Source organism: Erinaceus europaeus, chromosome X (assembly GCF_950295315.1).
Source record: "Erinaceus europaeus chromosome X, mEriEur2.1, whole genome shotgun sequence".
In the NCBI taxonomy this organism is placed as follows: Eukaryota; Metazoa; Chordata; class Mammalia; order Eulipotyphla; family Erinaceidae; genus Erinaceus; species Erinaceus europaeus.
This window is the reverse complement of record NC_080185.1, coordinates 117,555,226-117,580,947: the sequence shown is the minus strand read 5'-3', so window position 1 is coordinate 117,580,947 and position 25,722 is coordinate 117,555,226. Positions and strand designations below refer to the sequence as shown.

At 39.5% G+C, this 25,722-nt stretch overlaps 1 protein-coding gene across 3 annotated transcripts in view; it reads right to left on the bottom strand.

The window, feature by feature from the left end:
• Positions 1 to 2,765: 2,765 nt before the first annotated feature.
• Positions 2,766 to 25,722, bottom strand: part of BCLAF3 (BCLAF1 and THRAP3 family member 3) — a 79,936-nt gene continuing 56,979 nt past the window's right edge. For all 3 annotated transcript variants that reach the window (XM_060182925.1, XM_060182927.1, XM_060182926.1), the window contains exons 9-11: positions 15,078 to 15,192; positions 9,213 to 9,362; positions 2,766 to 3,813 (exon numbers count right to left, since the gene is read on the bottom strand). In XM_060182925.1, coding sequence (XP_060038908.1) covers positions 3,784 to 3,813; positions 9,213 to 9,362; positions 15,078 to 15,192 — 295 coding nt within the window. In that variant the 3' untranslated portion in view covers positions 2,766 to 3,783. The remainder of the gene's footprint in view (positions 3,814 to 9,212; positions 9,363 to 15,077; positions 15,193 to 25,722) is intronic.

Below are 25,722 nucleotides of genomic sequence, written 5' to 3'. Positions count from 1 at the left end.
TTCACTTCTCTCAATCACTTTAAGTCTAACCTCATCAGATAAGAGCAAGAGACTGGCACACTTTAATGATGGCCTTTTTGTCAATACCACCCCATCATCTGGGGCTCTATTCAGTGAATCCTTGGATTCCCACAAAGATATGATGAGCCTAGATCTCTAATAGATCCCTCTCTCCACCATCACTGATCACTTCCATGAGGAGTGTCATCATAAGCCCTCTTGTGGGCTTTTCCAGGACCTTGCCCTCACTGTAGAGCAGCAATGGTAGGGACTGCCCCACTCTCCAAAGTGAGGCTAGGTCAACCTACAATGCCACTCAAGGAAGACTGAAAGGAGTGCAGCCTAGAATGTTCCTAGCTGTGACCAAGAACTGTGAGCTTAGACTGACAAGGACTCAGGTTAACATGTTCCTGTGCTAAATAGGAATATATATATGGGCCCTAGGTCAGATAGATGGGGTTAATAGTAAATGGAATTTATATACTTTCTCCAACTCTGGGAGCTACTCTCTGCCCTAGTCCAGCTTTCTAGTCCTATTCTCAACTCTGATACCATCTTCCTACACAGTACTTTCAGTCTACCTGCATGTTAGCTATCAGGCTCGGGCAAAAAGCCATGGGCCACATGGAACATACCTAAAATAGACTTCCTAGCTTCCTTCCACACAGAGACCTCTAGTTTCATTTGCTCTATTTCTACCTTTGGGTTCCTGTCTATATTTATATCTTACTGCCCTTCAGCCACTAACTTGCAGACACTACCATGATGCCATCCTAACCTCCCCAGGCAGATGACCTTACCAATGTGTCCTGAAACCTCACCTCTCTTGAGCCCTACCCCACTAGGGAAAGAACAAGCTGGGGGGTATGGATCTACCTTCCAATGTTCATGTCCAGTGGAGAAGCATTTACAGAAGCCAGACCTTCCACCTTCTGCACCCCATAAAGAATTTTGATCCAGGGCAGGGGTAGATAGCATAATGGTTATGCAAAGAGACTCTCATGCCTGAGGCTCCAAAGTCCCAGGTTCAATCTCCTGCACCATCATAAACCAGAGCTAAGCAGTACTCTGATAAAAAAACATTAAAATTAAGAAAAAAAGAATTTTGGTCTATACTCCCAGAAAGGGTAAAGAATAAGTTTCTAATAAATAGGGATAAAACATAGAACTCTGGTAATTGGAACCATGTGGAATTGTACACATGTTATCTTACAATCTTGTTAATCATTATTAAAACAGTAATAAAAATCAACTATATATTAAAATATAGAAAATGTTGTATAAAATAAGCTTCATATAATAATTACTGCAAGTGTAAATGCAGTCATGTTTCCAATAGAAAAAAATAAATCCTTCAAAATAGAATGTTTTTCTCTCTAAGAAGATCACGGGTGATTATTGAAAGAAATTTATATTAAAATTATGTATATATGCAGCTATTAAAGTACAGAGATTTCGCATAAACTTTATCCAATTTCTCCCAACTCATCAATTTTTAAAACTATCAAAGACACTGATAATAGTGTAGTGTCTTTTGAAGTTAGTTTCCACAAAACATACTCCACCTTTTACTAAATCACTCAAGTACGATTTAATGAGCTCCTAGTCATCGTAGTGTGGTCCTGTGGCTGCACAGAGCTCTCCAGGTTAGGGGGTGCCGCACCATGCTGAGACTCAGCCCAGGTCCAGTCACTGCCACGTGGGAAGTGCTATGGCACCAGCAGCTGCTCCGGTGCTGTGGTATCTCTCCCTCTTTCTGTCTGTCTGAGGAAAAACCAGTCCAAAGCGGTGAAATTAGGAATGTGTGAGCACACCCAGTTCTGCAAAATTAAATAAAATAAAATTAATAATAAAGTAGGGCGTTAAAAGTTGAGAATACTGTGGCAAGCAAGAGAAACATCATCTCTGACCTGCATACTCTAAATGATAACGTAAGCCTTCTTTTTTAAGGTTTTAGATGCTATGTATCCAATGTTTTCTGAATACAACCATGTGACAAATGAGTATTTTTCAAATAACTTAAAATGCCTTCCATTTTAAGACTGTCCCCAAAGCATATCTAGATATGTCTAAATAGAAAACCAGTGTTGCAATGATTAACCCTGAATAAGCATCTATACTTAAGTGCTATAATAAACACAGAACTGGAGAATCAAAGCTGTTTACCAGATTACGTCTTACATTTAATGTTCATTTTCCCTATCAGACATTTTTTACACATAAAGGCATGCTCCATGTATCTTATTTTGTTCACTGATTAATTTTAGCTCCAAATCTGTGCAGTAAGTGGTAACCAAATGGCTAAATATTCAGGTCTTGTCACTCTCCCAGAATACAAAAATAATGGAAATAGTTTATTTTAAAATCTAAGGCAGATATTATAAGTACCTAGCACAATATAATATTATCATATCACTGTGTGGGCAGCATATTTCTTTTTAACTATAGATGGAAAGTTAAATATGTTTGGAAAACCAGGCTTACCTAAATTATAAGATTTTAAAGAGCAAAATGCTTTCACTTTCTTACTGCTGACCCACTAAGGAAATGGCTGACCTAGCTTTTAAAGAGATGCAAAATTGACCATCTGTAGAAAGTATTTCTTAATAAACTTGTTATGGAAAATCAAGTACTTACCAGATTCTGATTGAGAAAGTTCTTTTTTTATAAGTATAGCATAGCATATCACAGCATACTAAACACCAACAGGTCTTACCCAGACCTGTAAGTCTCATGAAATTAAAATATTCTCACAAACTGACAAGTAATTTCTTAGCACAGAAGAGGCAATGATATTTTATTGTAATACAAATAAATATTTCACAAAAATTTATCTGGTAATGTATATGTGCTATGAGCACAACACACAAAAGCAAATATGGTGCTGGGAGCCAAAATTTCATTTAACATTTGATTTCATCTTACACAAAGTAGATACTCAATACACATCAACTGAATGGAAAATAAACATTTTTATAATATGTGCTTGCAAAATGTGTAATGCTGTAGTAGTAAATTAAAATTTCCAAATGAGTTTATCTGTCAGTTTTAAAAAGCCTTTAAAAATATGTTATCCATAAGCTTGCCCTGAGGGAAAATAAGATGGAATATAGATTTAAAAATCTTTACATATTTTCCACAATAGCATTTTGAAATTAGAAAAGAGCTAATTGTTGTGGAAAAACCTTAATGAACGAATTCCTAAAAACTCAGCACATTCACAACTGCACGATGGAAATTTTGAAGCACCTTCTCACTCTCCTTCTTATAATACGAAATGTATATGTTATGTAGGCCTTGATTTCCAGAAACTCAAGAAAACTTTAAGTTATAAGCCAGAACATCATTAGATAAAGAAAATCTGCTATAAAACTTGCTGCTGTAAGGCCACTGTACAAGGTCTTTCATGTATAGACACTATACAATTCATATACTTTTGTTTGTGTATTATTACATAAGCTAAATTTTCAACATATAAATGTCTGGACATAATTCAGTTTGCTCTATGGAACCATGCGCTGAGGGAAAAAATGCATCAGTAGATGCATTTGAGATTTTTTGCAAAAGAAACTAGTTAATACAACTTTTTAAGTTGAAGACTGTAATTTATAAGTAATTGCTAAGTTTTTAAAAGCTGCAGCATTCCACTACAGAAAAACACATTTTTGATCAAGAACATTACAATATTTATTAGTGCCTTTGTGTCGATTTTAAACTCATGACAAAAAGAGATGCTTCCAATTATCTTCCTGTAGTGCTTTTTCCATTTGTAACAATTCCAGATTAGACTGCTGTGACAGTGTTTTTATATTCCTATTGAGAGAAAACAAAATACACAGTTCAAGAGAAGGATCATTTATGACATTAGAACAAGAGTTTTGCTCACAGTGCAATTTTAAAATAGTTTGACTTATACAGTGCTACTTAAACGCCACACAAAAAGATATGGAACCCCAATGACCCAATGTAACAACAGAATACAACAAAGAGACTATCAAATGGTAACTCAGTAAGACAAATATGTGGGCATTAGTAAATAGCTGAAAGTAGCATCCTGCTACTTGAGTGAGTGTCACTAGAGACATTCCTGGCTAAAAACCAAGACTTTAAACTTTATCCCTTTCTCAAATAAGGATCCAGATGTGACAAAGCACAGCTTCAAACTGGTGTTTCACTTTTGTCATCATATAGAATCTTTAACTCTGAAACTATATAAATTTTTCTAGTTTGATAAGAGAAAATAAAGCTAATGGAGGGGGCTCTCATAATTCTGGACAGTTACCTATAACAATAAAAAAATAACGCTTCACTAAACATAGAAAAAGGAATTTCCTAGAACATTAAGCTTATGATTATAAAGTAACAAACACAGATTCTTCTGTGATGTTATGCAAAAGATTAAATTACCAACCACAAGCTGGACCATGAAACTAGTAAAAGAGTAAAAATGGTAGAATGGCATCTTTTACAGGGCCATTAAAATGTTACTAACATATCCTTACCATTTGCTATGATCTTATATTATTAAAACTGAAAGAAACTAAAAAGTTTATTTATTTTTGGCATTTTACCAGTAATGGAGACATTTAATTCCAAATTAAAAAAAAAAGTGCTGATAGAAAATTTTTATTCTGACTTCCAGGTCAGAGCTATGGCGACCCCCACAAAAAAACAAATATTACAACAGAATAATTTAAGAGAATAACTCAGGGGAGGGGTAGATAACATAATGGTTATGCAAAGAGACTCTCCTCTCATGCCTGAGGCTCCAAAGTCCCAGGTTCAACCCCCTACACCACCATTAACCAGAGCTCAGCAGTACTCTGGCAGAGACAGAGAGCGAGAGAGATAGAAAGAGAGAGAGAGAGACTGAGACTCAGAGAACAGCTGGCCTTTCTGGTAAAGAAAGGTCACTATGTGAAAGTTGGTGATTATGGGTGATCAAAGGGAAGGGAGGGAGAAGGACTCAAGCTATGCATTGCCTGGGGCACCACATTTGCAATTGCTTCAAATCCAGGTGGCAGATTTAAAGGGCCAGCATAAAACCGCTAGGGGACCAAATTGATGGAGGTGAGACTGCCCAGCAGTTGAGAATGAGACTTTGACCTCACAGAAGAGTTCCAACTTTCAGGAAACAGACTAGGAGGAGAAGGTCTAGGATCATCCTTCCTGCCCTTCCCAAACTAGGGCTCTGTTTGAGGGACATCAGGCGCCTTCTCTTCCTTTCTAAGTCATAACTACAACTGCTAATACTTCCAAATATCCTTCCTTTTTTTCCTCTTCTCTATCTGGGTTCTTATGGAACTGGAGTTCAGAGCCCTCTGGTCATCCTCCCCTAACATTTCTCCCCTTCTGGGTCTATATGGACAATTTTTTTTCTCTAGGGTTATTGCTGGGGCTCGGTGCCTGCAATATGAATCCACTGCTCCTGGAGGCCACCTTTTCCCTTGTTGTTTATCGTTGTTGTTATTATTGTTGTTGTTGTTATTGCTGTCATTGTTGTTGGATAGGACAGAGAGAAATCGAGAGAGGAGGGGAAGGCAGAGGACAGAGAAGGAGAGAAAGATTGACATCTGTAGACCTGCTTCACCACTTGTGAAGCAACCCCCGCTGCAGGTGGGGAGCCAGGGGCTCAAACTGGGATCCCTATGCCTGTCCTTGCACTTTGCACCATGTGCGCTTAACCCACTGTGCTACCTGGCCCACTGGACCAAAATTCTTTATGGGGTACAGAAGGTGGTAGTTCTGGTTTCTGTAATTGATCTCTACTGGACATGGTTGTTGGTGGATCCATACCCCCAACCTGTCTCTGTCTTTCCTAGTGGTGGAGGCCTCTGGAGAGGTGAGGTTTCCAGGACAGGTTATTGGTGAGGGTCATCTGCCTAGGGAGGTCAGGATGGAGTTATAGTAGCCTACAGAAATAATAGTCAACCCGTATCTGAGACCTTGGAGAACTACTGTCATTTCCAATGGAGAAAACAGGCACACAGAATTCTGGTGGTGGGAAAGGTGCAGAATTATACCCATCTTATCTCATAATTTTGGAAATCAATATCAAACCATTAATAAAAAGTTAAAAAATATGAGACAGCAACTTAAAACTTATAAGGACGTATTTTTTTTCTTTTATAAAAGGTTAGGATATATAAGCAAAAAATATCTGAAGAACACTGAAATAAGTAATGTAATGTAAAAGTTAGGGGTCTGCTCATGGAAGGACTTCTGGAGAAAGGACATTAGCACCCCCCACATACAGGTAGCCTGAAAGAGGGGCCAGAAGTACCAGTGTGTCTGCATCCTGCACCAGCATCTCCCTTCCCACCTGACTGCTAAGGCCATAAAATGCAGGTGAATGCAGATGTGAGCAGCTGGAGACAAAGGCTGAAGGAAATCCCCTCAGGATCCCTGTACACCCTCTGAACCCACTATAAAAGTTAGAAGATGGGAAGGGAATGGGGGGATGGCTCACTGCTCTGCTGCACTTTCTCTGGTCTGCATGCCTCTAAAGCACATATATCCTCTCTTTTGTATGCCTGCTTTTTTCAATAAATGCTTCTCTCCCTGAAACATGACTGTTTCTCTTATGATTATTCTAGTAGTCTAGAACCCTACTAGCTGAGCTTAGAGGAGGCCTCTAGGGGCCAGGATTAGAAAATGTAAGAAACAGAGGCCAGCGTGTAGTGTACCTGATTAAGTGCTCACTTTATAGTGCACAGGACCTGGGTTCAAGCCCCTGGTTCCCACCTGCAAGGGGGAACATACGATGGGCCTAGACCTGTAAAAAGGGTCCCTATCTCCACTACCACTGGTTGCTTCCATAAGGAACAGCATTTTGTGGGCCCTCCCAGGACCTTGGCTTTACCATAAAGCAATGACGGTAACCGGATAGCCCCAGTCTCCGAAGAGAGGTTCGGGTATCCTGCCCTGCCACTCGAAAAAAACTGGTCCTGAAATAAGTGCAGCCTGCAATGTTCCCAGTTATGACCATGAGCTATAAGCTCAGACCAATAGGGACTTAGAGGTTACACAGGCTTTGGTGAGATGCCCTGGAGTAGGTAAATAGTTCATTTTAGTCACAGAATTTTTTTTCAAGAACAAGAGCTACTCTCTGCCCTAATCTAACTTTCTAGCCCTTTTCTCTACTCTGATACTTTTTTTTTTTTTTGCCTCCAGGGTTATAGCTGGAACTTGATGCCTGCAATACAAATTCACTGCTCCTGGAGGCTATTTTTTTTTCTTTTGTTGCCCTTATTGTTTATCATTGTTGTTGTTCAGACAATATTCTTATCTAACCTCAGGCTAGCTACCAAACTCAAGTAAAACTACCATAGCTGTGTGCCCCCAGGAACATGCCTAAAATGGATTTCCTAGCTTTCTCCTACCCTAAAATTCCTAATCTCATCCATTTTAATCCTACTTTTTGGTTCCTGTTCATTAACCATTTTGTCTCAATTTAAGCTATACCACCTTCCAGACACCAAGTTACAGATGCTACCAAGACTCCATCCTGACTTTTCTAAGCAACATTGCTCACTTGGACAGTAGGCCTTCTTTACTGCACATGACCCAATTTCTAGTCCAGCACCCATCAAGGAGGGAGCTTCATCACTGCGGTATCTTTCCTTCTCTAGCTCTCTGTCTCTGTCTCTATTTTTCTAGCTGAGAAAGTTTATCTGGGTGGTCTGGGAGGTAGCAGAGTGGATAAAGCATTGGATTCTCAAGCATGAGGTCCTGAGTTCAATCCAAGGCAGCACATGTACCAGAGTGATAGCTGGTGTTTCTCTCTCTCTCTCTCTCCTCCTTTCTCATTAATAAGTAAGTAAAATCTTTTAAAAAAAATTGATCTGGAGTGATGACGCCCCAGTGATTAAAAAAAAATTGAATACAGAATGTAATTTTATGTCACATTCATAATGGGTTTTCAAATGTCAATATATTAATTACATAAATACCAATATATAACTAAAAGAGTCTGAGATTCAAATTATCAAGTAAATAATTTTTAATATTTATTTTTTCCCTTTTGTTGCCCTTTTTTTATTGTTGTAGTTATTATTGTCATTGTTATCATTATTGTCATCATTGTTGGATAGGACAGAGAGAAATGGATAGAGGAGGGGAAGACAGAGGGGGAGAGAAAGACACCTGCAGGACTGCTTCACCAACTGTGAAGTGACTCCCCTGCAGGTGGAGAGTCAGTGGCTCGAACCGGGATCCTTATGCTGGTCCTTGCACTTTGTGCCACCTGCGCTTAACCCGCTGTGCTACCGCCCAACTCCCGTAAAGAAAAATTTATTAGGAGTTTGCATATAGTAATGGTGGCTGGACAGCATTGAGAATATAACTAATGCCACTGACCTGTATACTTATATATGATAGAAATGGCAAATTTTATGTCATGTATTTTTTTTAAAGATTTTATTTATTTATTAATGAGAAAGATAGGAGAGAGAGAAAGAACCAGACATCACTCGGTACTGCCAGGGATCTAACTCAGGACTTCATGCACTTTATGCACTGTGCCACCTCCCAGACCACGTCATGTGTTTTTTCTTTTTTTTTTTTTTATCACAGAAGTACAGAGAAAGAAAAATTAGTGTATTTTGCTGTTATGCACACTTCTAATAAAGTTAGTCCAATATTTTTAGTACATAGATAGTTTATATTGTATATGGCTAAATTTTATTAGTTAAAAGTCATTTGTGAATTTTCATTTCAAAGTTTAATCACAGGGGCCTGGTGGTGGTGCACCTAATTAAGCACACGTTACAATGCGTAAGGACACAGGTTTGAGTCCCCCAGCCCCCACTTGCAGGGGGGAAAGCTCTGCAAGTGGTGAAGCAGTATTACAGGTGTCTCTCTGTCTCCCTCCCTATCAACCCCCTACCTTCTCAATTTCTGGCTATTTCTATCCAGTAAATAAAATAAAGATAAAAAAGTTTTTAAAAGTTTAATCACACAACAGAAATTCTAAAATACAAAGTTCAAACAGCTATTATATTCAAAGTATTTAAAGTATAATAGTTAAAGGCATTTTAAGATTGGATAGTTTCAACTCTATTATCATTTCTCCTTGACATTTTTCAATTATGTAATAGAATATTGTTTTAAATTTAGGTTAAGTCAAAATGAAAAAAACAATTTATTAAGCACAACTAATTAAGTAGTTCAAAATTTATTCAACATTTTGAAATGACCATAATCAAACTAACCTTTTTTTTCCTTAGTAACCTCTGTCTGTATTTATTAGTGATAAATCCTTTAGGACCAAAACGTAAACGCTGATATTTAGCCTGAATGTGCAAGCTCTTCTTTGCTAGGCCTGATTTATACTTGGGCTGGAACCTGCCAAGTCTAAGACTCTGTAAAAGAAAAATAATTAAATCTTTAAAATATAGTCTCTAAGATACTTTATTAGTACAAAAAAAAAAAGAAAAAATGTCCTACGAATTGCCCTTGATTCTAGGTACTACACATAATAAGAAGGAAGAGATTGATAATTGATAATTTTCCTCAAACTGGCTTCTAAGTTTATTTTATATAGTAATTAAAACATTTTGATAAAGCCTTATTTTATTGTTGACAGGAAACAAACCCCAGGCCTCATATAAATGGTCATGACTGAGTACCCCAGCCCAATTCCAATTTTTCTGTTGTGTATTTATATTTAAAGATTGTCTTTATTTATCAATGAGAAAGATAGGAGGAGAGAGAAAGAATCAGATACTACTCTGGTACATGTGCTACCAGGCACTGAACCTAGGCCCTCATGAGCTTGAGAGTCCAGTGCTTTATCCAAAGCCACCTCCCAAGACCACTCTGTTGTATATTTTTAAAGATTTATTTGATTTTTTAAATTTATTTTTATTTTTTATTTTTTTTTATATTTATTTTCTCTTTTGTTGCCCTTGTTGTTTTTCATTGTTGCTGTAGTTATTACTGTTGTTGTTATTGATGTCGTAGTTGTTAGACAGGACAGAGAGAAATGGAGAGAGGAGGGGAGATAGAGAGGGGGAAAGAAAGATAGACACCTGTAGACCTGCTTCACCGCCTGTGAAGTGACTCCCCTGCAGGTGGGGAGCCGGGGGCTCAAACCGGGATCCTTATGCTGGTCCGTGCGCTTTGCGCCATTGTGCACTTAACCTGTTACGCTACCGCCTGACTCCTGATTTATGTGATTTTTATGAGTGACAGAAAGAAAAGCAGAGGGACAGAGACTGGAAGGCTGCTGTTCAGCTCTGGTGTGTGGCGCTGGTATAAGGGATCAAACCTAGAGCCTCAAGCATGCAAGTCTTACGTTCTAATACTGAACTATCTGACTAGTCCTCTACTGTTTTTATTTTAATGAAATAGAGAGGGAGAGAGGGAGAAAACACTAAAGTGCCACTGTAGCATCTGTGGAATTCTCTGTCCTCCTTTGTGATACTGGGAATTGAACCTACAGAAAAAATTTTAAATGGTTAAGTTAAAAATCTTGAAATTTATCATATTAAGAAAAACAGTTTTGGGGGCCCAGGCAGTGGTGCATCAGGGTAAGGTATGGACCTTAGCCTGAGTTAAGTGCATATAGTACAAAGCACAAGGACCCACACAAGGATCCCAATTCGAGCTCCTGGCTCCCCACCTGCAGGGGGGTCACTTCACAAGCGATGAAGCAGGTCTACAGGTGTCTCTCTCCCTCTCTATGTCCCCCGCCCCTCTCAATTTCTCTCTGTCCTATCAAATAAAATGAAAACAAAATGGCCACAGGAGCAGAGGATTCGTAGTGCTGGCACCAAACCCCAGCTATAACTTTGGAGGCAAAAAGAAAAAAAGAAAAGAAAGAAAAACAACTTTGAAAACTTCTAATGAGCTAAAATTCACCCTTCTGATTCATAGTGAACTATATCAAATTCCAAATTAGGCGGGGGAAGTCATTAAGTATCAACATCTATTTAAAAATCAAGAACTCACTTAACTTCACTTCTTTTTTTAAAAAAGATTTTATTTATTTATTGATGAGAAAGACAGAAGGAGAGAAAGAACCAGACATCACTCTGGTACATGTGCTGCCGGGGCTTGAACTCAGGACCTCACGCTTGAGAGTCCGGCGCTTTACCCACTGCGCCACCTCCCGGACCACTAACTTCACTTCTTTCAACACAAGCAAGCCATGTTTTCTTACAATAACAATCCCAGTATTGGGCTATGGAGGTGGTTCAGCAGAAAAGCATTTGTCTCATATAAATGAGGTTCCAGTTCAATCCCCAGAGTCATATAAGTGCAACAAGGAGAACAACTTTATGAATGATGGGGCAGTATTTGGTTCTCTCTCTCTTTTGCTAGCTAGCTCACTCACTAAACAAGAACATCAAAAATTTGTTGGGGTGGGGGCCAGGCAGTGGCACACCTGGTTAAGTGCACACATTACAGTGTGCAAGGACCAGGTTCAAGCTCCTGGTGCCCACCTGCAGCGGGAAGGCTTCACAAGTCATGAAGCAGGGTCATAGCTGTCTCTCTTTCTCCCTCTCTATCTCTCCCTCCCCTCTCAATTTGTATCTGTCTCTATCCAATAATCAATCAATAACAATATTTTTAGAAATTTTGCTGGGCCAAGGAGATGGCTCAGTGCATGCATGAGACCTTGGGTTCTATCTCCAGTGCTATTAAAAATAAATACGATCACTGCAAACATTTTTAAGAGTTGTGGTTTTAAAAATGAGCAATTCTTGGCCTGCATACTGGCTAATATTACAATATACATAAAAGGACAACACATACTTGTGTTTCCCATGTGAACAGTGTACAGATGGCATATTGCAATGGAATAACCATAAAAACTAGTATTTTGTACTAATTAGAGTCCTCTCAATGAATATGTTATGCAAAAAAATTAAATAGCAGGTTAAGCCAGGTCTAATTTAGAATTATGTTCTTAAGACTACAAAACATTTCAGAATCTTAATAAGACAGTATAGTAGTGCTAAAACAACCTGTATAAACTTTATCAGAACTAATCTTGAGGTGGGTGGGTGGGGAGAATACAGGTCCATGAAAGATGATGAATGACATAGTGGGGGTTGCATTGTTAAATGGGAATCTGGGGAATGTTATGCATGTACAAACTATTGTATTTACTGTTGAATGTAAAACATTAATTCCCCAATAAAGAAATAAATTATTTAAAAAAAAAGAACTAATCTTGAATGTTACAATGTCCATTTCTACATAGTTATATGGGTAGCTACTATCTGGCTATAACTGAATCCAATTCATGGAAGAAGTAGATTTTAATGAAATATCTTCTATTTTAATGAAGAATTATTTCCTCCTACCATTTTACTGTAGAGAATTATGGTGGAGTGGTCTGAGAGGTGGCACAGTGAATAAAGCACTGGATTTTCTACCATGAGACCCTGAGTTCGATCCCTGGCAGCACATGTACCAGAGTGATGTCTGGTTCTTTCTCTCTTCCTATCTTTCTCATGAATAAATAAATAAATTCTTAAAAAAAAAACAATTATGGTAGAGGGAAGAGAAGGGAGAGGCAGGTGAGTGTGTTTGAAGCCCAAATTCAGTTGCCGGTACAAACTTATGCCAGAACTGATTCGGTGCTCTGGCCTCTCTGGCCTCTCACACTCTTTCCCTTTTTATCTCTTTCATAATAAATTAATCTTAAAGAAGGCACTCTGGGAGTGGGCAGGAGATAGCTCACTTAGTAGAGTATGATTCTGGGTTTGAACCCTGGAACCACATGACAGCAGCATTGGATCGACCTTCTCGTGGTGCATCCCGTGAGTACCCATTCATTGAGGAAACTGACGATCCTTCCTAGCCGACTGAATCCACATGGATCCCAGTCACTTTCAAAACCATTTAACTGGCTACGGAAGGGCAAACGCTAGAAGAAGAAGAAGCATGGATGGCACCAGGTAAGCACCACAAAAGGTGGAGTGGTGCTATAGTCTGTCTCCCCCTCTCTCTCCTCTCCACTTAAAAAAAAAAAAAAAGAAAGAAAGAAGTAGCCAGGGAAGTAGCTGAACTGCTAAAGCACTGGACATGCATGCTCTAGGTCCCGGTTGGATCCCTGACTCTTTATGTCCTACACTGGTTCCCTGGCTTGTCTCTTTTGTCTCTCATATGTAATAAATAAAATAAATCTTTTTAAATAAAAGAACAAAAAATTGGGCTGGGGTTAATGCTCAGCAGTATAGCACATGTGTGGGGCCTGACACAATATTAAAATGTATACTGTATAAATCTTGAAAAAAATTTTATTTTATTTTATTTCTCCTTTCTTTATTGGGGGATTAATGTTTTGCATTTGACAGTAACTACAATAGTCTGTACATGCATAACAATTCTCAGTTTTCCATATAACAATACAACCCCCATTAGGTCCTCTGTCATCCTTTTGAGACCTGTACTCACCCCCACCCACCCACCCCAATCTTGAAAAAAATTATAATTAATGTTTACAAACTTTCCTTAAAGGAGAAAGAGTAACAGAAAACATATAGAAATTTTAGAAAATACACATATTAAAAGGGATATCAAAAAGATATGAAGTATCTCTGACCAATAAGAAGAGAGATTTAGGAAGCACTTTAATCTGAAAATCTATATAAATCTATATAATCTATAAATCTATATAATCTATAAATCTATATAATCTATATAAATCTATATAAACTAAGTTATACAGCTATCACATTTTAGATGATTTTAGATCTCATTACACAAAAAACTGAAGATGGCAGAGAATATATATCTGTGTGATCTATGACCATAGCTATTTTTGAATACTTAATACCACATATATTTCTAGGTAGAACCATTGACTAAAATGTCAAAACAAACAAAAAAACTAAATAAAATGATGATGATGATGATGATGCCTGTAATGATAAAGAATCTGAATCTTTTGGTGGGAAAAGAAAAAAAGCAGGCCCCATTCTGAAGAAATTTTGTTTTGTCCAGAAACAATAGTCTTATAATCCTCTAAGCACTTCACTTGTATTTCTCAGATTTTTCTCTCTCACATCTTTATTTCTTTCCAGGGGGGGGGGGCATGAAAAACCCATTTCATATAGTAGCCATCTTGAATTCATACTGAGTCTATTGATTTGAATAAATACATAAAGATACATGTAATGAGATGAAACTCTGGGGACCTCAGCAGGAAGGGCATATGCATTTTGTATGTGAAGGGACATAAATCACTGGGACCAAGAGAGAGGACTATTAAGCAGCCAGCTTCTAATTGGGCTCCCAATGATTCCAGCCTGATGCTATGCAGGCTCCTATTTCCCCTTGTTTTAAGAGTGGGCTGGGTCTAATGACTCATTTCTTATAAACTATGGCAGAAATGATGAGAATCCACTTCTGAGATTAAGTCATAAAGAGACTGATTCTCAACTTCCTGTCACTGCTTTTCCCAGGTACCATTTTGCGAACTACCCTATGAAAAGATAAATCCTTAGAAACAGAAAATAGATTAGTGGCCAGCTGGGACTGGAAACAGAAATAACAAGCAAGAGGGCTCTTACTAGATTAATAAAAATGTTCTAAAACTGAATCATGGTGATAGTTACATATCTTGGTAAGTTTACATAAAATCATTAAATTGGATACTTAAAATAGAGGAATACTATGGTATGTTAAATTATACTTTAATAAAATCGTTCCCCTAAAATCTGAAGTCAGTACTGTCGCACATATTAACATCCTGATAAGTCAAACAATGAACATTTCTTCCATCACTAAGTCTCAACAGAATCTTGTAACATGTACTTTTTATTATCTTTATTTATTGATTGATTGGATAGAGACAGCCAGAAATGGAGAGGAAGGGAAAGAGAGGGAGAGACACCTGCAGCACTGCTTCACTATTTGTGAGGCTCTCCCACTGCAGGTGGGGACCGGGTGGGGTCTCGAACCTGGGTCCTTGCGCATTGGAACATGTGTGTTCAACCAGGGTGTGCCAGGTGTTAATGGGAAGTGACAAACATAAGCAATATTGCTCATCACTGTATATACACATATATGTGAGGACAATGGAATACACAAAAATGACACACAGAAAATGGCAATCTTACCATAGGAGGTTTCTCAATAAATTTCCTAAAATTAGATTTTATAAAATATGTAGGTTTTTTGAATCCATCATCATCAATATTCTCCAACTTTAAAAGACTGGATTGCTGGGCATTCCTAATAAAAAGATAAAATAAGACTTATTAGTTTACCTTAACAAATAAACAAGAGAACTCAAAATAATATTTTCTTCAGAGAGAATTAAAGCAGCACAATAGTGAGGAAAAAAAAACTTCCAGAAATAATTCCTTAATTATCTAATGATACTAAAATTATTATAAAAAGATAGCTATCAGAGCTAAAAACCTCATTTTTTTCTCATCACAGTAATTTTCCCCATTTTTATTGTCAAACTTTTTTTTTTAATTTTTAAAAAGGAAACACTGATAAAACCATAGGATAAGAGGGGCACAACTCCACACAATTCCTACCACCAGAACTCCTTATCCCATCCCCTCCACTGATAGCTTTCCTATTCTTTAACCTTCTGGGAGTATGGACCCATGGTCACCGCTTCCCCAGAGCCCCACCACACTTGGGAAAGAGATTTTCTATTCTTTATCCCTCTGGGAGTATGGAGTATGGGCCCAGGGTCAAGCTGAGTCAGAAGTGAGCAAAGGTGGGGAGGGGGACCCTAGGGCTCTAGGAAGGTGTGCTTTCTAAGCGATAGTAATCACTGCTCTTGGGCATTTGGCAGCACTAGAACACCTTTGCCAACAGATTTTTATCTGCAATGATGAGGTGTATGTACAGTTCAGGCATAACTGTTCCCTCTCCTGCTGTCATGAGATCCACAGACTACCTTTCCCAAGCAGCCCCACTGGGGAGGGAAGTCCTTCCTTGGGTTTCTCCTCTAACTCTGAGGTTTCTTGGGGAGTCCTCACCTCACCATACCCCACATTCCCTGCGATGCTCCTCAGAACACTCCTGCCCCATAATAAGCAAACTGCTCACTATCTCGCTCCTGTTCCAGTCTCTCCCCTGACGATGAGTTAAAATCACACTCCTCATCATGATCCCAAGGCCCATCACAAATGGCACTTGCTGCCTCTCTGCTGCTGCACTGTAATCTCCCCAATGTGTATACTGAGGTCTGAGAACATTTAACTATCTCCAGTTCCCCCACACACCACAATATTTCTTGCTTCTACATGCTTGCATATGCAGCTTCTCTTGTTGTAATTTCCCTCCAACTTACATCAGTTTCAAGATTTAGCTCCATTTGAACCTATTTCAGGAAAGATTTCCTAGACCCTTCTTAAGTAGATGAGGATTCGTGTTACACTCCCAGGTAGTATTTAGTATTTTACATGCAGCGCTCATATTTATAACCACTGGTGGGTCACTCACTCACTCTCTCTCACAGTAAGCTCTGACTACTTCAGAGGAGACACAATGGATGGTTTCAACTCTACCCCAGAAAATGACACAGAATAGTTATTCAGAGTTTTTCATGTTCAAAAAAAAAAAAGTTCATCTTATACCAAAGCGAAGGAGTCTTGAGGAGGGAGAACTGGACAGAGAGGGCACTGGGGACCTAGTGTACAAAGGCACAGAAGGAAAAGGTGGGCCTGGAAGTAGTATGCAAATATGTGCCACAGAGAGTTAGAAGTGACATCTATGTGTCAACAACTATACTGTAAACTGCTATCCCCCCCCAATAAATTATTTGCAAGAAAAAAATTCCATAAGAGTAGGTTTTTATCAAAATGGTCATGGCAATATATTCAAAAGAGAAGGGTGCAAAGTCATATACTGAGGGTAATTCCAGTTATTTCAATATACACATACGTGGTCAGCAAAAGTACTAACTACTAATTAACAGTAGTCTACTTTGACAAGTGAATTTAAGGGTGCCCTTGGAGAGAAAAAGGAGCTCATACACTGCTAATTGATGCAGTCTGTATAGAAAATAGTAAGGATATTTCTTTTTTAAAAATTATCTTTATTTATTAGATAGAGACACAGAACTCAAGAGGGAAAGTGGAAAGTGGTGATAGAGAGGGGGAGAGACAGAGAGACACCTGCAACACCGCTTCATCACTCGCAAAGCTGTCCCCCTGCAGGTGAGGATTGGGGGCTCAAAACCAGGTCCTTGCACATTGTAACGTGTGCTCAACCAGATGTGCTACCACCGGGCCCCCAATGATATCTTTCATCCTTCCTCCCTCCCGCCCGCCCGCCCTCCCTCCCTTCCTTCCTTCCTTCCTTCCTTCCTGCCTCCAGGATTATCGATGGGGTTCAGTGCCTACACTATGAATCCACTGCTCCTGGTGGCCATCTTTTTTCCATTGTTGTTGTTGCTGCTGCTGTTGTTGTTGAATAAGACAGAGAAATTGAGAGAGGAGGGGAAGACAGAGAGGGTCAGAAAAAGATAGACACCTTCAGACCCACTTCACTGTTTGTGAAGTGACCCCACTGCAGGTGGGGAGCTGGGGGGCTCGAACCAGGATCCTTGCACTGGTCCTTGCACTTTGCACTATGTGCACTTAACCCAGTGAGCTACCGCCTGGCTCCCAGGATATTTCTTAACAACAAAAAAAAAAATCAAAAATCTGAAACTAAAAACAGAAATACCAGGGTCATCAAAACAGCTCACATGGATAGTGTGTCAGCTTGGCCACGTATGCAAACCATTCAAGTTGGGAGCCCAGCACACTGGAGGAAGTTTCGTGCCATGGCGTCTTTCCCTTTCTCTCTGTCTCTATCTGAAAAAGTTAGCAGAGCAGAGAAGTCCCAGCAATGAAAAGACAAACCAGAAACATCATATTACTCAGCGACAATGCTCACAGTTATTTATCTGAAGAATATAAAAACCTTAATTTAAAAAGACATATGCACCCCTATGTTCATAGCAACATTACTCATAACAGGCAAGGTAGGAAAACAAGTTAAATGCCACTGACGATGACTAGATAAAGAAGCTGAAGTAGACATACTCAGTGGAATACTACTTAGCTATTTAAAAAAGATGAAAAGTTGAGGTTGGTGATGTAACACAGGGGTAGAATACTCGCTGTGCACATAGGAGGCCCTGGGCTCCATTCCAGACAGATAGACCGACAGACAGACTGACAGAAATCCAAAAAAGCCCACATTCTGCCTTCTGCAATAACATGGATGAAATGTAAAGTAGTTATGCTAAGTGAAATAAGAAAGACAAGTATAGGACAGTTTCCTTTGTATGTGGTTTATAAGTAAAGAAACTAATGCACAACAAAAATAACTCTTAAATACCGTAAAAAAAAAAAAAAGGCTATCAGTGAGGAAGAGGAAGATGGGTGGACAGAAAAGGGGGGTCAATATGATTTGGGAATGGCAGTGTAACTTTGGTGAAGGGTGCATTGAGGCTTATATACATATAGAGGTGTGAAACCGTACTCCTGAAATTTACATTGTATTGTAAGTCCATGATAAAACTTTTCTAAATTTGGTGTATTGCACTCTGGGGGCGGGGGTGGGCTTTCAGGCCCTAAAGCATGATGGAGGACCTGTACCGAGGGTGAGAGTGTTTTGCAGAAAACTGAGAAATTTTACAAATGGACCAACAATTATATCTATTGTAAATCATTAATTTCCCCAATAAAAAAATAAGAATTAGAAACTTTGCATCAAATTTGAATTGGCTGCTCACAAATCATGAATCCTTGAATCAGTAACTGAATTCTGTGAACCTCAATCTTTTCATCTTAAAATTGGAATCATACTAGATAGCTCATAAATTTGTTGAGATGATTAGTGAAGAGCTATATGTGAAAATATAATTAAACACTAAGATGTCATGTGGATTTAAATTCAGTAAATGTGTAATGTATACCTACCTACACGCAAACCACTTTGTTACAGACTCATAGATTAAGAAGAAAGTCTGACTTCAAGCAATTCTTCTTATGAAGGAAAAGACATATATATATAAAACCGTAATAGTGTAAGTCATACCACAAGCCCTCTAAGAAAGGATAGCAGAAAAGTTAGAAGAGAACGTGACAGTACCTGATGTTACTATGTTTACAAAAGAGGAAGACGCATTGAATTGGGTCTTGGAGATAATTAGGGTTTGGACAAGTCCAAAGAAAGATGATGATAAGGGGGTCAGGTGATGACGCACCTAGTTATGCACACACATTATAGTGCGCGAGGACCTGGGTTCAAGCCCCTGGTCCCCATCTGCAGGGGTAAAGCTTCACAACTGGTGAAACAGGGCTGCTGCAGGGCTCTCTGTCTCTCTCCCTATCCCCCCCTCCCCTCTCAATTTCTCTGTCTCTATCCAATAATAAATAAATAAATAATATTGAAAAAAGGAAAGATGATGACAACCCATTCCAAGAAAACAACAAAATCAAAATCATAGGCATATGGGCATACATGGCATGTTTGGGGATTAAAGCAGAAATGAGAGCAGAAAGGAATTATGTTTAAAAAGCAGAGTGTGGAATGAAAAGGAGTGAAGATTTGGGCACAATGGTTTGACCAGCTGGAGAATTACTGTCATAATTGTGTCAGAAGACCATAAAAGTATTAGGGTGTTTTGTAGATGCTGAACCTGAGTAATTTTGGAAATACATTTTGATTCTGAAAAAAACTTTTCTAAAAATTTATCCATTTATTTATTATGAGAGAGAGCAGATGTGGTGGGTGATGAGAGCAAGGTATACAGGGGTGTCTCTTTTACTTTCCCTATCTCCCCCTTCCCTCCAAAGTTCTCTCTATCCTATCAACATAATAAATAAAATTAAAAGAAACAAAATATAAATAAATTTTAAAATAAAGAAACAACAACAAAAACCCAGACAGTGAAGCAGGTCTGTAGCTGTCTCTCAGTCTCTCCCCCTACCCTCTCAATTTCTCTCTGTCCTACCCAATAAAATAAAATAAAAAATGGCCATCAGGAGCAGTGAATTCAAAGTGCGGGTACTGAACCCCAGAGATGATAACCCCGGAGGAAACCAAAAAAAAAAAAAAAAAAAAAAAAGGAGAAAGGGTGAGCATCTTTTTTCATTGCTGTTGTTGTTGCTGCTGCTACTGTTGTTGTTGGATAGGACAGAGAGAAATCGAAAGAGGAGGGAAAGACAGAAGGGAGAGAAAGATAAGCACCTGCAGACCTGCTTCACTGCTTGTGAAGTGATCCCTGGCTGGGGTGGGGGGGACTGCGGGCTTGAACTGGCATCCTTGTGCAGGTCCTTGCGCTTTGTACTTTGTGCGCTTAACCCAGTGCTTCACTAGCTGGCTCCCTTAGCTTTTTTTTTTTTTTTTAATTATTTATTTTATTGTCACAAGGGTTATCATTGAGGCTAAGTGCCAGCATGAACCCACTTCTCCCAGAAGTCATGTTCCCCCTCCCCTTTTTTTCTTCCTATTATACTTGATAGGACAGAAAGAAATTGTGAGGAGAGGGGACATAGAGAGGGAGAAAGACAGACACACCTGTAGATCTGCTTCATGACACCACTCTTTGTGGATGTGGAAACAGGGATCAAACCCATTTCCTTGCACATGGTAATATGCATGCTTAAGTGGGTGTGCTATCCTCCAGCCCCCCACCTCTATTTTTCATTATTAATATATTTTGACTAAACAGATGGAACCTCACTGCTCTGGGCTACTCTTTCATTCAAGCAGAAAAAAAGAGAGGGAAAGAGAGGGAAAGACACTTCTCCCAGTGCCGTAGCACCTCCCATGAGGTGCTGGGCCTCACACCTGGGCTGTGAGCTATGGGCACAGCAAGGCACACCCTACACCATCAACCAGCTCTCCAGTACTATTCAGTTTTTCTTATCTGGAGGGTGGGGTTAATGGTCTATATACAGTACAGTTGTTGAAATATGAGTATAATTCCCCATCTCTAAGTATTTTCTGACTCCAAATAAACTTTTGTAGAGGATATAGACAGAATATTGACCACAGAAGAGATCCAAAGGGCCAACAGACATATGAAAAAATGCTCAAAGACACTGATTATCAGAGAAATGCAAATGAAGACAACAATGAAATACAAATTCACTCCTCTGAGAATGGCATATATCAGAAAGGACAGTAACAATAAATGTTAGAGAGATTGCAAGGATAAAGGAGCCCTTTTATACTGCTGGTGGGAATGTAAATTGGACCAAATCCTGTGAAGAACAGTCTGGAGAATTCTCAGAATGGACCTACCCTATGACCTGGCAATTCCTCTCTTGGAGATATATCCTAAGGAAAAAAAACATCCATCCAGAGAGGACTGTGTATACCTATGTTTCTAGCAGCACAATTTGTAATAAAATAGCCCAAACTTGGAAGTAACCAAGGTGTACAACCATAGATGAGTGTCTATTTTGTTTTTTAAAGGGAATGCATTTTTGGGTGGGGGAAACAGTATTATGGTTATGCAAAAAGACTTTCACATCAGGCTCCAAAGTCCCAGGTTCAATCCCCTACACTGCCATAAGCCAGAGCTGAGCAGTGCTCTGGTGAAAAAAAAAAGGGGGGGTGCATTTTCTTCTTAAAGAATGGAGTTCTGATACATGATATGGCATAGATTATGCTAAGTATAATTAGCCAGACAGAAAGGGACAAATATTATATGGATCCTTTTATATATAAAAGGCTTCAGAATAGGCAAATTCACAGAAATAGAAAGAAGAGACTAGCAGGAGCTAGGAGCAGGGGGTTTGAGGCGTTATTGTGTAGTGGGTGGCTATCAATGTCAGCAGCCAGAGTGTATTTGAAAAAATGAAAAGAATAGTAAGTGGGTAATAGTGACCGTTATGTAACACTGTAAATGTACTCAATGCCAATAAATTGTATACTTTAAAAAGGTAAGATTTATGATAGGTATAATCTACCACAATCAAAATTTTTTACCTTTTTTATTTGATTTTTGACCAGGCAAAAGGGTACTCAGCTCAAAGAATCTGCTTAACTTGCCTGTAGCTAGGCATGCCAACACAACTAAATTCTGACTTCTGTTCCTAGAGTGTTATGTGTAAATTCCAACAAGTGTTTAAATGAAAAGCTAGAGCATGGGCCTGACAGCCCACCGACAACAGTGAAGCAGATACCATGTGCAGAGGATGCCAGAGAAGTCAGAGATAAGGGGCATGATTCCCTGAGTCCTCTGACACCCCACCTTCACTTCATCTTGGATAGAGCTTGAAGGAATCATGTTAAGTAAGATAAGCCAGAAAGAGAAGGATGAATATGGGATGATCTCATTCACGGACAGAAATTAAGGAGTAAGAACAGAAAGTGGAAACACAAAGTAGAACTTGGACTGGGTCCAAGTGTGTGTTGTACCAAAAAGCAAAGGATTCTGGAGGGGAGGGTGCTGGTGCATGATGATGAAGGGGGAATGTTTTGCAGAAAACAGAAATTTTATACATGTGTCAACAACTGTATTTAACACACACACACACACACACACACACACACACACACACACACACACAAATGGTGGACACATGGACTCATTCAGGCATTAAGCTCCAGTGCAAAAAAAAATGAACTTTTGGGAGTCGGGTGGGGTAATATTACACATATTACAATATGTGCACTTAAACAGGTGTGCTACCTCCCAACCTCTCAAATTAGTGTTTTCACGTCCTTTGCACATATATACCTAAGAGTGGTAATGCTGTATCATAAAACATTTCCATTTTTATTCGTTTAAGAACTCTCCAAATATGCCATTATGTCATTTGAAACAAAATGGTTGGAACAAAATGGAGGTGACTATGCTGAGTGAAATAACTAAACACATAAAGGACAACTATAGGGTTGTTTCATTAATGTGTGGAATAGAGATAACTAAAATAAATGAATTTGCAAAAACAATAGTAATTAAACTGTCTTGAGCTTTGAGAAAACTATGGCATTATGGGCAGGCACAGAACTTTGGTGGTGGATGTGGTGATATATATTTGACAATGTCTAGTCGTGACATTATACTCCAGGGGCCAGCAAGATAGTTCATTTTGATAGTGCACTTACTTTGTCATGGGTTTGAGCCTGGGTCCCACTGTACTGGGGGAAGTTGTGGCATGTTTCTCTCTGCCTATTTGAAAAAGTCAGCCTGGAGTGCTGAAGTCCCACTGATAAATAAAAAGGAGAGAAAGGAAGAAAGAAGGAAGGGAGGGAGGGAGGGAGGAGAGGAGGGAGGAAGAAAGGGAGGGGGAGGGGGAGAGAGAGGAAGAGGAAGAGGAAGGAAGGAAGAAAGAAGCATACCTCTGACATAAACAAATGGGACAAAAGGAATACATCTAGAGGTGATTATGCTAAGTGAAATTAGAGGTGAAAGACAACTACCAGCAGGCTAGGCAGTGGCAAACTGGGTTAAGCACACATAGTTCGAAGTGCAAGGGCCAGTGCAAGGATCCTGGTCCAGGCTCCCAGCTCCCCACCTGTGTGTGTGTGTGTGTGTGTGTGTGTGTGTGTGTGTGTGTGTGTGTGTGTGTGTGTGTGTGTGTGTGTGAGGGGGGTTGCTTCACAAGCAGTGAAGCAGGTCTGCAGGTGTCTATCTTTCTCTCCCCCTCTCTATCTCCCCCACCCCTCTCAATTTCTCTCTTTCCTATCCAATTTTTAAAAAATGAAAAAAAAATGCCTGTCAGGAGCAGTGGATTTGTTGTGCAGGCAGCCAGCTCCAGTACTAACCCTGGAGGCAAATAAATAAAAAAAAAATAAAAATACAGACTTCCAGAGGTCTGGCTATCGAGTAGTAGCAGCTACATTTTGTTGTCCCCAATCAACTACAAAAAGCAATGATAATCATCTGAAGGTTCAACAATTTAATACAGGATATCTTCAAGAACTCACCAAGCCACAGGTGAGTATGACAAACAAAAATAAATCAACAGGACTACATCAAATTAAAAAGCTTCTGCACAGAGAAAAAAAAACACCACCCAAATGAAGAGACCCCTCACAGAATGGGAAAAGATCTTTGCATGCCAGACATCAGACAAGAAGCTAATAACTCAAATATATAAAGAGCTCAGCAAACTCAGCAACAAAAAACCAAATGACCCTATCCCAAAATGGGGGGAAGATATGAACAGAATATTCACCACAGAAGAGATCCAAAAGGCCAACAAAGATATGAAAAAATACTCCAGGGGAGTCTGGCAGTAGCACAGCAGGTTAAGCGCAGGTGGTGCAAAACGCAAGGACCAGCGTAAGGATCCCAGTTTGAGCCCCCAGCTGCCCACCTGCAGGGGGGTCGCTTCACAGGCGGTGAAGTGGGTCTGCAGGTGTCTTTCTCTCCCCCTCTCTGTCTTCCCCTCCTCTCCCCATTTATCTCTGTCCTATCCAACAACGACAACATCGATAACAACAACAGTAATACCTACAACAATAAAACAACAAGGGTAACGAAAGGGGAAATAAATAAATATTAAAAAAAGAAGAAATGCTCCAAGTCATTGATTGTCAAAGAAATGCAAATAAAGGTCCACTTGCATATCAGATGTCAGGCTCAGAAAAGAAAGAAAAAACTAGTATAGTCATGGGCCTTTTGGAATATAACTAAAATAGGCCTACTAGCTATCTACAAAACAGAGACCCCCCCAATATTCATCTGCAATATTCCAGCCTTTAGGTTCATGATTAGTCAACATTTGTTTGGCTTTATATCTTAATTCTTCTTTCAGCCACCAGGTTCCAGATGCTACCATGATGCCAACTGGACTTCCCTGGACAGACGACCCCACCAATGTGTTCTGGAGCCCCGCTTCCCCAGAGCCCCACCCCACTAAGGAAAGAGAGAGACAGGCTGGGAGTATGGATTGACCTGCCAGAGCCCATGTTCAGCAGGGAAGCAATTAGAGAAGCCAGACCTTCTACCTTCTGCATCCCACAATGACCCTGGGTCCATACTCCCTGAGGGATAAAGGGTAGAAAAGCTATCAGGGGAGGGGATGGGATACGGAGTTCTGATGGTGGGAATTGTGTGGAGTTGTACCCCTCTTATCCTATGTTTTTTGTCAGTGTTTCCTTTTCACAAATAAAAATAAAAAAAAATAAATGCAAACAAAGACAACAATGAGATACTTCACTCCTGTGAGAATGTCATACATCAGAAGAGGTAGCAGCAACAAATGCTGGAGAAGTTGTGGGGACACACACACCTGCACTGCTGGTGGGAATGTCAATTGGTCCAACCACTGTGGAGAACAGTCTGGAGAACTCTCAGAAGGCTAGATAGAAGTGGACCTACCCTATGATCCTGCAATTCTTCTCCCGGGAATATATCCTAAGGAACCCAACACAGCCATCCAAAAAGATCTATGCATACCTATGTTCATAGTAGCATAATTTGTAATAGCCAAAACCTGGAAGCAACCTAGGTGTCCAACAACAGATGCGTGGCTGAGAAAGCTGTGGTATATATACACAATGGAATATTACTCAGCTATTAAAAATTCTTAAATTCACTTTCTTCACCTCATCTTGGATGGAGCTTGAAGGAATCATGTTATGTGAAATAATCCAGAAAGAGAAGGATGAGTATGGGATGACATCACTCACAGAGAAAAGTTGAAAATTAAGAACAGAAGGGAAAACACAAAGCAGAACTTAAGACTGGTATTGGTGTATAGCGCCAAAGTAAAAGACTCTGGGGTGGGTGGTGGGGAGGGTTCAGGTGTCCTGGTACATATTGGCAGAGGAAGACCT